Source organism: Homalodisca vitripennis, chromosome 4 (genome assembly GCF_021130785.1).
Source record: "Homalodisca vitripennis isolate AUS2020 chromosome 4, UT_GWSS_2.1, whole genome shotgun sequence".
Taxonomy (NCBI): Eukaryota; Metazoa; Arthropoda; class Insecta; order Hemiptera; family Cicadellidae; genus Homalodisca; species Homalodisca vitripennis.
Genome location: NC_060210.1, coordinates 148,595,787 through 148,611,543, shown reverse-complemented (window position 1 = coordinate 148,611,543; position 15,757 = coordinate 148,595,787). Strand labels below are relative to the sequence as shown.

The window sequence follows — 15,757 nt, the reverse complement described above, 5'->3', positions numbered from 1 at the left end:
CTGAATGTGTTCTTTTATGTGTTTCTTTTAAATCAGTGGACCCTAAAAGGAAGTTTTCAAACTAAACCTGCTGATTTTTCTATCCATTAGAAATTATGCATTATCTTCATTATGTTATTTATTTATCAACTGGTTAATTATTGACTCCACTCTGGGGGGGGGGGGTGGGGGGGGGGGGGGGTGGGGGGGGGGGGGGGTGGGGGGGGGGGGGGGTGGGGGGGGGGGGGGGTGGGGGGGGGGGGGGGTGGGGGGGGAATGCGGCCAAGTGTTAAGTGATGACGTTTGGGAGATAAAAATCTTTGCTTCCTTATGATTATCATCTGCATGGAAGACTGCTAAAGAGGGTTACTATTGTGAGGGACTTAGGGCTGTGTTGTCACCTAGCCTTGATCCGAGAGAGCAAATAGCAGTTATCTGCGCTAAGGCGAATAGAGTATTGGGACTTATTGCTTGTGCATCAAGGAACCCTTTTTTACCTGGTACCACTAAGTTACTGTACGTGACACTTGTGCTCCCTATCTTGGAATATGGGTTTGTGATTCGGGCACCTTATCAGGTTGGATATTGCCATTCACTTAATAATGTACAGAGACGCTTTCTTCGTTTGATGAGTGTTAGGAGTGGTCTTAATTATTCCTGATGTCTACGTCCATGAAATTGCTAATCAGCATAGTATCAACTCCCTTGCTTCCAGAAGAGTTGCCTTGGATCTGATTTTCCTATTCAAGGTTGTTAATTGCTTAAGTGACTGGCCCGAGCTCCTTCAGTTGATCGACATCCACATTCCATAGAGAACTCGCCTGATACAGACTTTTCATCACCATCACACTGCCTATTGCCTACCACAGCACAGTCCCTCGTCTTATGCGCTTGGGCAATGCCTTACAGCTGGAGTTCTTTGGACTGCCCCTTCAAACCTTCAGGGGGCAAGCCCTCTCGTTTGCATTTGAGTCTGATCAACTTACTTTCTAAGTCGTTACATTATATTATTGCTTATAGTATTGTAAACATTATCTTCTATATTTTGTTATTGTTATTTGATTCGATTACATTATATAGTCTATTAATGTTATTATTATCTCGAGCTTACTTATTGTTTTATGTTTATGTATGTTGATGTTGTTTCATTGTCATTGTTATGTTAGCAACTATTGTTAATACTGTTATTGTTATTATTATTCATATGATTTTCATCGTATTACCTCTATTTATTGAATTGTTGTTTTAGTTTATTAAGTTTTGCATATTGATTTAGCTTATTGTTGGTTAACGTGCTTGCAACATGTTATTGTTTTGTTCCTTATTGATACCCTTGTATTGTTTTTCTATAATTTATATTTCCATCTTAATATTCTTATCTGTAAAATGGTGTATTACCGTTGATAAATAAATAAAAACTAACAGAATAAGTTTGACATGGAAAAATGTATGAGTCACTAAAGTGATCTAATATTAAATTGGATAAAACTTTTCTCTTTTGTTTTAACATTAGAAATATTTTTCATCCTGTTGCTTACAACAATTTTTAGAGTTTAAGACAATCAGTTAAAATATTTACAACTAAACTTCATGGGTACTTCAAGCTTCCCCTGTCAACGACCTGTAAATAAGAACTGCATACGTTGTTGCAAGAAACTAGCTCTTTGTTTTCCAAATAGCATTTATCATATTGTTACAAGTATTCGATTTTAGCATCTTGAAACATGTATTTAACCATGTACACTATGGAACTACTAAGGCTACTAAGTCATTCTCTGAGATAACAACGTCATTTAATGTTACAATAAAATTATAATTTCAAATTTAAAACTATTGACTTATTCAACACGATCTTGGTCTGTACAAAATAAATCTTATATTTCAAATATCTCACTAGAAGCTGATACAACCTTCATTTGGCTGACCGCTTTCAGTTTTTTTCCTTCCTCGAGAACTTGTGCGATAAAAAATATTATAGCCTCTACCATACATTTATACATGTCTATACAGCCCAAACCATGCTTTTCAGTTGTCTGTTTGAAATTGAACTATTAGTACATATATAAACTTACAATTATTTAATAAGTACTTAACTATAACCATTATAGTCTTTACACTGTAACCAGGCAGTTTAAGTGTCCAAAGTGAGTTTCTCATTTCGTTTCCTCCCCTTGAATTGGTAAGCTGTCCCATGTTTCTAATATCTCAACAAATTTAATTAAATATAACAACCTTTCATCAATATTCAATATGAAATTTAAACCGAAATTGCTAATTTTGAATTCGTTCTTTAAAGAAAGTTGACTTTTCTGCAACAATAGTGTCTGTTGTTTCTTCGGACCATCCATCAAACTTCTTATACATTCTACTTTGTCTGATTTTTTGTACTTCTGAGGATAGCTTTTTAATTATATCTCTTAGCTTGAACAAACGGTCAATTTTTAAGTTTTGTGAAAACATCCACAAATAACTACTATCCTTGATCAAGTTAGTTATCTTAACTAAATAAAAGGACAAGTCCAAAATTTAATGTTTTAGTACAATGTAATTAATTGTAGGGTTAATATTGCCTTTAATGTAAACTAAAAATAAAAATAATTGGTTGTTGTCCTGTTAAGAATATACATCGTTAAGCTCTAAGTTGCACTCCTTACTGTAATTATTAGTGACATAGTTGAAGGAGTCAATTGTGTCACGCCGTTTTCCCCCTAAGATTCGTTTGATTGTCGCTTTTCTGCTTACATTATCCTTCTGAATCCTTCCTCTCAGTCGGCAGATTCTTGCTCATGTAGTTAGATACATTAAAAAAGTTTTGATACCGCGTCATTCCTCAACTTTAGCTGATCCCATTAACTGTTAAAAATGGTGCCGTTAGGTTAGAGTGGAAATGTGTTATTTATAGTTTTTCAAATGTTTTACGCACACGCCGGAGTTAGAAGTAACCTCATAACTATCACTGTGAATAGCTCTTAGACACATACGGGATGTCTCAGGATATTTCGAAAGTGAAAAAACATTACCAATAGCTTAAAATAATTACTTTTTTAATTCTGGAACAAATTCACTCGACATAATAAAAGAAGGCCCCCACGAAATCCTCAACACAGGCCATATTCAAAAAACGTTCACAATTAGCTGGGGTGTCAGTTAGTGTTAAGTAAAATTAAATAAAAGGAAGAGGGTGCAAAAACCGAGCATCGTTCTAACCTAGCAACAGCTGTTAGAGCCGGACTCGTCACTAGCCGTAACGTCACGCGACCGGCGGCAAGGGCAGCAGAGTCCTGGAATTCTAGTGTGGCCTAGCCAAAGATCTCGTTTAGCAGATTCTTATAATTATTAAGTGCTTTATTTTAACTTCTGTAAGATACTATTTAAAAAATTATATAATGTAAAGATAATAATTAGTGTGGTATTAGGTAACTTTAGCCAATTTTCCAAGTTCGGCTCCAAAAATCCAGCAACGCTGAAGGGCTTCCACAATGATAAATGGCGACGAGCTCAAGCTAGACACTGTAGTGTAGATCCTAAACTATCGACTTTCACAGGGCTTTATCAATTCGCAGGAATAATCAGGTTAAAGTACGGAAACGGTAAAACTGTGGATTGGAAGGTATTCTTGTTGTTTTCGCATTGGCATGGCAATTAACCCATGTGCCATCTACGTATTCTAGGCAACGATTTACCATTGCTTTTTGGCCCAATATCGGCGCACTATGACAATATAGAAATAAAATACTGATAATGAACAGTGATCTGTTGTACATTATGATGCCATATTAGACTACAGAACAGTACATGTAACATTCTCATTATCACAGGATAATCTATCCTCCCATACTGTGTCGAAATATGGGGACATAAAGGAAAACTTTCCGCTTTGTTTTTAAAAATTTAAAAAATGTCAGAACTTTTTTTTAAAAAAAACATACCAGATCATCTTCTAGGAAACCTTTATGCAGAAACAGTTAATTAATCTGTCTTTTGAACAAGGATTGCCCCTCTCTCCTTAAAACCGCGAAAGTAACGCTAATCTGTAAGAAAAACGATCAATTCTCTACAAATAATTATAGGCCTGTCTCAATATTGTCGGATATCAGCAACATATTTGAAAAATTGTTTTTGACCAGAATATTTCCATTTCTAAAAAACAACTTGCTTTCTAAGAACCAATTCGGGTTCAGCAAGAGTTAATCAACTATAGACGCAGTAGTAAGTCTAGTGGACATGGTTGTAGAGAGAATGGAAGGTCTAAATCCCACATTAAGTGTGTTTCTCGACTTATCCAAAGCATTCAACTGTGTTGACCACGCCAAACTGCTTGACAAACTTGAATTTCATGGCATTAGAGGTGTGCCACTGCAGTGGCTTAGTTCATTCCTAAGCCATAGAAAACAGATTGTCCAGATCTCAAATACATTCTCTGAACCGATTCACCTAATATTTAGTGTCCCTCAGGGATCAATACTCAGCCCTATTCTTTTTCCAATCTGTCAATGACATAGGGTCATCATTATTGCAGGGAAGACTTGTACAGTATGATGACCCGACACTGTTTCAGCAACAAATAACAAATAATCCTGAAACAACAACCTTTTGTGGACATTAAAAATTGTGTCCAACATTTTAATAGCCTCAATCTCACAGCACACTTTTCAAAATCAAATTTCCTGATTTTCGCATTGCGATCAGGAGGTTCCGATGCCGACCCAGCCGTCTTCTTAGATAATACCATGATAAATGAGGATTGTTCCAAATTCCTTGGAATATTCTTAGATCGGGGATTGACAATATGAATGTTCATATTGACCATGTTTGCTCCAAACTGTCCTCGAGCATTTTATGTCTTGAGGGCATTGGCCTGATATTGCCCTATTCAGGTTCTCATGACGGCATATTACGGCTTGATTTACCCACACCTTACCTACGGTTTGGTGTGGTGTGGGGGCGGCGGCGTTAATTATAAGTTCTTAAGAGTTTTTAAAATGTAAAAGCGAGTAATTCGGATAATTGCAAAACTGAAGTTTAGAGAATCTTACAAAGAAGCCTCCATAAAGTTCCAACTTTTGACTCTGCTTAGTCTGTACATTTTAGAGACATCTTATTTTGCATGTCTAAATATGCCCTGACATACATGGATATGAGACAAGAGGCAGAGATGCCTACCGAACTGCCTAAAGAATGCCCAAAACACCCAAGGCGTTAAAACACATCTGAAACTGTGTTTTAGCATTCCAAGCATTTTATAGTGCTGACGAGTTTATCGCATACGACTGGGTGACCACTAAATTAGTAGACTGACAACCGGCGCTGAAAGTGGGAATATTTTCAAGAATGAGTGGGTATGTGATCATATAATGTATGTTAGAATGGGGCTTTAATGTGGTGCGTTTTTAAGAAAGTTTAAACAACTAATTCTGACGATACCATACATTTTGTAATGTCTAAGGCAATAAAGAAATTTGATTTTGAGCAATATTTTAACTTATCTTCACACACACTCACTCACTCACTCTCACTCACTCACTCACTCACTCACTCACTCACTCACTCACTCACTCACTCACTCACTCACAGACACAGACACAGACACACACACACACACACACACACACACACACACACACACACACACACACACACACACACACACACACACACACCTATGTGTAAGGGTGAAAATATAGGTATTCCACTGAACAAAATAATATTAAAAACAACTTCGCCTAAATGCTATCAGGTACTGTAATTCGCTTCCTTGTGAAATATTTTTTACCAGAGCGTTAGAGAGTATTTATCAAGCCAAGAATGACCGATGTTACAGTCTAGTGTTGCTCTGAAATGGTTTAAATAAAATCTTTAGTTACAGCTTAGTTATAACGATTTTTAACCTTTGAATAATGTTGAAGTATGACATGTTTTAAATAAACTGTTTAAAATTAATACAGTTTGTGTCATGTATATTGACGTTATTATGCAGAACTGATTACGCAACAATGATTACGCAACAATCTTGATTGATTTATTAATCATACATAAGGACTTTTAAATATGTTGAAAAATTGAAAAAGTACTACCTGTATTTTGCAATAATTCCAGCCATGTTTGCCAAACTACCTTTTTTGGAACACATCTGGAAATTTCTCACAGGCGTAAAAATACAGATTAAAAATTACAAATACAAGATATAGTACTAACTTCAGTGGTCTTAAAACAAAGTTTTACTATACTAATTTTACAATAAACATTGGTGTAAAAATGTAATAAATTAGAAGTTACTAATATAGTTTATATCTTTGATTATCCAAATTTAGAAAAAAAACCAAAATGCCTATGACTTCTTTGCATGAATATCAAACCAACGAAGAAGAAAAAGATGCATCAAACCAACGAAGAAGAAAAAGATGTATCACCCCAACCAACAAAAGTTACTATTTATTTAGTTGAGGACGTTGAGGTTATGTTTTGTAGTTGATACGTTAGTGAATATGTCTGATGCGGTCGAAATAGTTTGTAAGATTTCTTAAGAATTATAATTTACTTTACACTTGCATTTTTTTTGATCAAATAGTTTGTTCGACACAAAACTACGAAAAATTCATTTATAGTTACACTGAAAAAATGTCAAACACAAGATCTCTTCCTCAAAGTAAAGAAGCCTTACTAAAATCTTACACAAGTCGTTTGAAAGATGATGTGAAATCTATGCTGGAGAACTTTGAAGGTAAATTAATTATAATGTTAGATCTTGTGTACCTACTATCAATTTTAGCTTAAGAGTAATACTTGATAAATTCAGTCAATTAAAAGAATTATATTAGGGCCTATCTAGGCCTAGCCTATGCCATATTTTATAAGGTGGATTAAGGTGTAATAATAAGCAGAAATAAATCGTTTAAGATGCCTTTTCAAACTTTGAAGCCCTAAAAACCGTCTGTAAATTCTGGGTTTTTGGACCACCCAGTCACAATTTTAAGACAGAACATATTTGAAAGTGCAGTAAACACCCAGCATCTAGGAGTTACGATAACTCATTTTCCATGATCCACTTTCTTGAAATCTTGCAGGTGTGTTCTTATGTCCAATAGTAAATACATTATACACCTGACTCCTTCCTAAGGAACAGCGATATACATTGTTTAATTCATATTTAGATTACTTTGTCTTTTTAAGGGTAGGGTACGATAAGCGGACCCGGTTTTTAACTTATATCGAAATTGGCAAACGATATTACTTAATCTTAACCATCGATATAACCAATCGATACTGATTAATTATTTTTAACAATTAACTTTAATCTGTATCAACAGCTGTAAACACTTTCAAATAATACTCGTAATGTAATATTTCAATTTTATATAAGTAACATTTTATTATTAAAAATGGCAGTCAATTTTAGAAAACTACACGACATTGCTTTGAAAGATGATAGTTTCGTGACTTCAACATGTGGGACTAGTACCGAAAAACTCATTATGTGAAATTTGTGGGAAAGAAACAACTGTAACTGTGAGAGGAGCAAATATGGTCGTCTTCAGTTTTCCTAATTTTGGTTAGTTATAATAATTTGTTTGATCATTGTAAATATTAAATTCATATTTTAATTAAAAATATATGATTGTTATTGAGGACTAGGGGAGACCGGGGCACTATTGGACTGGGGCACTATTGGACAATGCCTTTTATAGCTAGAGGGAAATTTTTGTCTCCCTTCAATTTCCCATTTTGGTATGCCTGAGACGGTCACATTTCACTGTGGAAAGTTTGGTTATTGTGGCACATCTTCTTAGAAATTGAGTTCATATTTTATGTTTTTTTAACCCAAAATGAAGTGATTTTGCATATTCACAAACTTATCTCTTTCACAGTAAGTATTATCCTGAAACAATTGTGTCTATTATTTTGAAATTGTTAGTTTAACTGACTATGCAATGAATTCATTCATTTTTGAGGTTTATGTCACTTTCCTTTCTGTAATCTTCAATTTTTATATCTTAACCTACCTCGGGGCAGTTTTGGACAAAAGTATGGGGCACAATTGGACAAAACATTATTTTATGTTTTGTCATTGCTACATACAGTTTTTTTGTTTTTCCAGGTTAAAAGATAGTTAGGAAGTATATAAAGAAAACAGACAGGGCTAATATTTCTGAAGAATCTATAGTTAGCGGCATTAAATGACTATAGAAAATGGTAACTACCGATCCATTAGAGAAGCTGCCGAAGCCCATGGGCTTAAAAAAGTCGACCCTACATTTCAGACTCAAACAAAGTAAAGCAAAAGGAAGTCAACAATGAGAATAGTCTTATAGCTAATGAGCCTAACAATGGTAATGGAGTTGATGAGCTTAACAATGAGGATCATGTCAATGAGCCTGGTGGGCAATGAAAATGTAACTTTATTTCAAGAGGTTGAAGATGAGACACCAGCCAGTAAAAGAGGTTACTATAGAAGATATGGCCCCTGTTTATAACACTAAATACTCTCAAAGACAAGTATTTACACCTGAACAAGAACAAAAAAATTGCAGACTATTGCATTGAAAGGTCCAGAATGAACTATGGCCTAACTTACATGATGGCCAGGGAATTAGCCTTCAAATATGCCTTGGCTTTGAATCTCGATCAACGCATACCTGCTAAATGGCGTACTACAGGCTTATCAGGAGAAGAATGGCTAACCATTTTATGAAGAGACATCAAGGACTTTCACTTCGCCAAGCAGAAAAGACTAGTCTGTCCAGGAACACTAGCTTTAATAAACACACAACGTGCGGGAACGTATTTTGACAACTAGAAGAAGCTTTGTTCGCAAAAGTAGAAGTTCCTCCGTCAAGAATTTTAAATTTAGACGAGAGTGGAATAAGTACTGTGCTGGAGGCGCCAAAAGTGATTGCAGCAAGGGGAACAAAACAGGTGGGCCAAGTCGTATCAGGGAGAGAGGGGGAGCAAATAACTTTCTGTGCCGTTCATATGCGCCGATGGGACTTACTTGCCACCAATTTACATTTTCCCCAGAAAACGCCCAAACTTTGCCTACATGATTGGGGCACCTGAAGGAAGCAAAGCTCTTTATTCTGATTCTGGTTGGATGACATCAGCTCTCTTTTTAGAGACGCTTAAACCAATATCCAAAAGGCCACAAAATGTTCTAAAGAAAACCCCGTGGTTTTAACCCTGGATAATCATGAGTCCCACATTGGCTTGGATGTGGTGATGTACAGCAGAGATCATGGCATACATATGATCACTAGCCATCCACACACAACGCACAAAAGTCAGCGCTGGATGTAGCAGTTTTTAGTCCGTTTAAAAGGCGCTTACGTTCTGAATTCAATCTCTCTGGCTATCTCAACATCCTGGTCATACGATTACAATTCGAGAAATTGCTCAGCTTACTGCTAAACCATTTGTTGAATCTTTCACTGCATCTAACATCAAAAGTGGATTTCGTAAAGCTGGAATCTATCCACTCAGCCGCAGTGTGTTCACTGACAATGATTTCAAGGGTGCCAGTGTGACTGACCGTGTTATGTCATCGCAAGTAGAAGAAACCAACAACCATAATCCAGTGCCTGGTACGTCATGTGACTTTCCGTTGATGGAAAATAGCCAAAGCTCTGACGACCCACAAGGCTCACAATCATCAAACAAGCCAACTATTGACCCGAATGTACCTGGCCCATCAACGCCACAACCAGTAAATGTTAAAAGACCTACTACATTGACGCTTACTCCAGAGGATGTCATGCCTTACCCCAAATACGTTCCTAAGGGAAAGGAAAGGCGAGGCCGAAAAAAAAGGTCGTTCGCGAATTCTGACTGATTACTCCCAGAGAAAGATGCTCTTGTAGCAGAGTTAAAGAAAAAGAACATAAGAAAATGTTGGTGGAAAAAAGAAAACAAGAGAGGGCAGTAAAAAAAGGAAAGTAAGAAGAAAAAAAACTGAGGGGGCCTGTAGAAAGCTGTATCAAGATGACTCATCTAGCAACGAAGATGAGATACAAATAAAACTAGACGATGGAGGCCTTAGTCCTGAAGACTTTTCTGAGGATGAAGAAGACTGTTTGATTACCTTCCTGATAAAAACTATGCCACAAATGACTTCATACTGACAAAGTTTGCTTCTAAGAAGGCCATCTACCACTTTATTGGCCAAATAGAGGAGCATGTGACTGATGGTTTTCAGTGTGAAATTTTCTCAAAAAGAACCAAAACTCTTACAAGTTTTTTTACTTCCCAGAAAATGTTGAAGTCAGCTTTGTCGAAACCAAAGACATCGAGTTCAAGCTGCGACAACCAGATATAATTGGTGGGACATCCAGAGCAGCAAACTGCTTTGTTTTTCAAGGAAAATTTGACTACTTTTTAATTTCAAATAGTTTTTTTACGTGTGTCTTCTGTTTTTTTTCCAGTTATAAAGTTTGTATATATGTTTACTTAAATATAGATGATGTTTGAAACCTATATAATGAGTTATTTTTATGTCCAATTAAACCAATTTTTTAGCACTGTCCAATTGTGCCCCAATAAAAAATCATTTTGTCCAAAACTGCCCCGACGGGGCAAATTTGGACAAAATGTAGAGGTTTATAAAAAAAAAATAATCCACATAAAAGGGTGCTCAAATTATCTAGAAAATTTGTTGTGGGGTTCTAGAAGACCAACTAAACACAAGGCAAAAAACTAAAATTTTTTTAACTAACAGTTTTCATAATTAGAAAAATGCATAAAGTGAAAACATGAAAATTACGTCCACATAGTGCCCCCGGTCTCCCCTACAGATACTTTTATATCGATTGATAGTCTAGGATTTGAGATGCAAATATTAGGTATCGATGATTACATTCTTCGATATAAAAAACCGGGCCCGCTTATTATACCCTACCCCTTTTTAACACCAGTTTTCATCTAGATGTATTAAAACATGTTCTCTTTTTAATATATTTCAATATTAAAAACATTGAGGTTGATACAGTAATTGTAAAAAATTATCTTCCAATACTACATTTTTAGAAACACAAAAGCAAATTTTAGCTTTATATGAATATGGCCACTTATTAAAGTCTCCCCTGAATATGTATTAAAGGTGAATTTTTATGTAAAGCACTGCAAAATGTCCTATAACCAGTTCTAAAACATTGTTTCTGGTCATGGGCTTGGCGTTGGAACAGGCTGTGAGCAAATAGGCCAGCCGCGAAGGTGTTAACTTTAATAAACCAGTGAACCAGGATGTAGTTACTTCTTTTGTTTTTCGCTAAAATGTATATTTCACTGTTATTCATCATCAAATGTGGGAAGAATGATCATGTCATCCAAATATGAGAAGAATGTTGTCTAAATAAGGGATGAATTGCTCATTCAATACTTAGTTCTGTAGGCTATACAGTTTTCAAAGTATTAAAACATTTGATTTTTTTTACCATATCAATTCTTTTTATGGGGTCAATGCATATGAAGTGATCCAGTGATGGTTGCCTGACCAATTTTAAATATTTGTATTTTTTATATATTTTTACCATACTCATAAAATGTTAAACAATTATTTTTAAAGAATTTTATCTTTCACTGTTTATTCGTGGCAGCCAATTTTGTTCATGAGAATCCAGCGATTTGTGGCTTTGCTGACATTTAATATGTCTGGATTTGTGTATGCTAGTGTTTTCAAACCAACCCATTCTTTTCAGAAGGATCTCTTCTGCAATATTTGTTATCTTCTTTATAGTTCTAAATGCAAAATGTTATTCCATAATATGCTCAAAAGTTTGGTATTTATACCTTAGCTTAGCAGTTAGATGTCATAGCTTATTAGCATAAAGTAGAGTTTCAGCCCTATAATATGAACTTTCCTAATTTTTCATGAATTTTTGAAACCTGAAATTTTTTAAGTTTGAAGCCCTATATCTCTGGTGGAACATGGTATAAAAATCTGATTTTTGCACAGCATGTACATATGTATGATACTAAAGTAGTGTTGGTATTTCAACTATGATATCTGACTCAGAGCAAAGTTATGAATTTTCAAAGTTAAAGAAATAACACATTTTTCCAATGTTAATACAATGCGAAATACTCAAATGAAGGTGTTGTTGAAATTTATGTAAAGTTAAGATAGAATGTTGTGTTGTTATTTATTAATAAAAATATAAGGTCTCGAAATAAGCAAAAACACGATACATATTTTTTTAATTCAATAAAATATCTGAAACTACACGTAACTTGCGTTTATGCATCTCTAACTCATATAAGTGTTCAGAAGCACTCTTATTTCTTGGGATAGTTTTAGTGATATTATAATAAGATCTTCCAGTAGCTGTGGTAAGTTCAAGCACTGACAGTTTTTCTCAACACGTTCTCTAGTGGGATCCAAACTGTCTCAATGGTTGATTTTTTAAGTGATGTTCATGATCCAGCTGGTTTATAAAACTTTACAAATACATCATGGTTTTCAAAACTTACTTTTGCAATATCTCCAAGCCACCACTGTTCATCATAAAATTGCTGGATTCTCAGGAACAAAAATGGCTGCTATGCATAAACTGTGAAAGATAAAATTCTTTAAAAATCATTTTTTAACCTCTTATAAGTCTGGTAAAGACATAAAAAAATGAAAATATTTTTAAATGGTCAAGCAATTAATTTAATTTTTATTGGATCACGCACTTCACATGGATTAATCCTACAGTCTTTGGAGGAAAGCGAAAAACATAAATCAAGATATTACCATCCAGTAATGTATCAGTATTCAAAGGGGGTGAATAGATATTCCTCCAGTCATTAGTGTGTTTACATATTTACTTAGATAATGAATAAAAATTAGGCTTCATACTGTCTTTTTCAGGTAGGCTATAGCTTGTCTCTGTGGTGTCTGTTGGAATGAAAGTCGAAATTCAATAACGTACATTATTCCATCGATTCAACAATATTTCTATCAAGTACACGTGGATCTACTAATAAGCAGTCTATCCTCAACAAAGATGACTACATAATTTTAAGGGAATTCTTTCTACACCAATAGCATTTTTGGAATTATTACTTTACATGTTTTTACTATTTCACCAACCGAAATATCACCTAGAATTTTAGTGCTAGTTTATTTTATACATTTTTACCTGGTGTACTCCTGTGACTCTCTTTACTGTTATAAAAAATGCCTGATGTGTTTTCCATTTTTTAATTTTCTTTATTGTTGATAGACAATTATTACTAGGCCTACAAAAATTAAAATATATTGTGATACAAAGGAACTCTTGGATATGGTTTCAAAACTTATTTGTATGATTGATATCAAGATAGTTCTGTTTTACGCCATACAAGCATTCCTGAGAAAAATTGAGTATGGTGTTTTGCAAAGCAGTACTCTTGGTCACTTGATTTTCTTAATCTTTATTAATAATCTAGGAATATTAAATTTGTGTAAAGGACATGTTTCTTTGTGCGGATGACACCATTTTATTACCTGGAACTTAATTCCCTTCATTTATTGATGTTGGCTTCCTCTTATCAATCGGAAATTAGTTTTTGTAGCCACCAACCGTCATTTTGGATTGTGCGCTGGCACGTTTGATGGGCTTTTCCGTATGGGAAGAGTACCAGTGCTACTCTCGAGACCAGCATGTAATGTTGCAACTAATAGTTTATTTTTTTGAAATAGTAATTGTATCTGTGTTTGCAGTGAATTCATTTTAGTTTTATATTGAACTAATGATAAAAAGGCTAATCCAGATGATGGCAATGATCAGTGTTCTTCAGTAACGTTATAAAACATACAAAAAAATATAAATATCTTAAAAAGATTCAAGTTTTACATTTTATGTCCTGCAATAACTTTACAAACCTAAATTAAATAAAACTTTAATCAAATAAAATTGATTGTATTAACACGCTAGGTAGAAGCACAGAAACGTGCATTTATCGTTTAAAGCCACCAATCATTAGGCCTAGTCCATCACACTTGATTTATACAATGTATCATGTTTATATATTCATTTTGCAAAAAGTAACCTGTTTTATGTGATTTTCAGAGATTGTAAAGTTGTCAAAAGGTGAAAATGAGACTCAGCTCTCTCGTATGACACAGTGTGAACAAGATACATATGAGATGCATGTTCGTGCTAATAACATTGTTCGAGCTGGAGAGTCACTTATGAAGTTGGTTTCTGACATCAAGCAGTATTTAATCCTAAATGATTTTCCTTCTGTCAATGAAGCAATCACCCAGAACTCCAAACTATTTCGCACAAAACAGGCAGAATGTGACCAGAAACTGATGACCCTTCGTGACGACATGGCTGCTGATCTTTATGATCTTGAAGAAGAATATTTTACTTCTTTCTACAAACAATAAATTTTCTTTAGCTGCTAAGAGACATTAAAATTAGTGATTATTCTTATATGTGATGTTTAGTGTAAGTACTTGTTATATTATTTGTGAATAGAGTCTTTTTTTTTTACTAAATAATGTTTGTTTATTAATTGTAAAAAAACTATTTCTTCGGCTTCAGTAAGAAAAGTGGTTGTGAAGAAAATTTCAGCTTATATAAGCTGTATGTAAATATTCAGTGTACCATATGAATAAATTTTCATTCTAGTGGAAAATCAATAAAAAATGAATTTCTATGAAGGAAAACCCTATATTTAACAATAAGTTTTACTTTAAAGGCAACACAACAAAGTTATGTTGTAGTGGATGTGGATTGAAGAAATGTATTAGTTTTGCACACCAAGACATACCTCTATAGTCTTCAAGCTGAGCCAATGTGCACTTTGTAAGCATACAACCTGGTTTTTCTTTAAATCAATGTAGGAAGAAATCGATCATTAGCCAAACTAGTTTTGATGGAGGCTGAAGTGGAAGGGTATAAAAAGGATTTAATATATTAAATTAAATTTTTCTCATTATATTTTTCCTAGTTTTAGAAACTTACAACTCATCAACACAAATAATAGTTACATCTCTTTCAGATATAAATATAAAGAGACTGCAAGTTATAATTTTTAAGTTCACTGCAGCTTTATACAGAGTATCTTAACTAGTGTTGCGAGACTACTGTGTACTAGGGAGTCTGTCACATTCGTGTTGAACTACTGTATGATAACAGTTTGGCTATAATATACGTTGTTAACACCATCACTGTATAGTGAGAGAGCTGAACTTAGTGCCATGAAACTTCTTTGCACTAGGGCATTTGTCGAGGTCAACATGTTAAGAGTCCTTATATCTTTTGGTAGTTTAATCTTCTAAAAGAGGTCAAGCTATAGTGAATCAATGAGAAATTATTTTGTAAAAGAAATTGAGGAAACAAGCCTCTGCACTTTTAGAAACAATGAAAACTATGTGAAAGTACTTTTATCTGCTAAATCACATATGCAAGCAATACACTACACAATACAGGAAATGTTTAGTGATATAGCAAATCACTACCTTCATCAGTACTGTTTGGTTCATTCTTATTGCTTATCTTCAGTCTAATACTGTACAATTAATTTGCTTTAATTTATCACCCCCAACTGGTGATAGTAACTTCTGTACTGGCAAGCCCATTTTGTCTAATTTGCAAGGGTTTTTCTAATATTTTATAAAATATATATGCTTTATTCAAGATACACTTATTATATACAGGATGAGACAGGCAATAAATGAATTAAGACCTTGAAAATTAGCTAAGGCTCGACCTACCTTTACTTTTGAAAATCTTTAAAAAAAATTTTTGTTTTTCATGATTTTAAAAGTATTTTCCCAATATTTTGGGTTGAAATATGGGGGCTTTGAGTAAAAAAA

At 34.4% G+C, this 15,757-nt stretch overlaps 1 protein-coding gene across 1 annotated transcript; it reads left to right on the top strand.

Annotated features, from left to right (window-relative positions):
• Positions 1–6,433: 6,433 nt before the first annotated feature.
• LOC124360299 (mediator of RNA polymerase II transcription subunit 22) lies at positions 6,434–14,585 on the top strand. Its single transcript, XM_046813803.1, has 2 exons — positions 6,434–6,700; positions 14,001–14,585. The coding sequence occupies exons 1-2, from the start codon at positions 6,598–6,600 to the stop codon at positions 14,321–14,323; spliced, it is 426 nt and encodes a 141-aa protein (XP_046669759.1). The 5' UTR covers positions 6,434–6,597; the 3' UTR covers positions 14,324–14,585.
• The last annotated feature ends 1,172 nt before the right edge of the window (positions 14,586–15,757 follow it).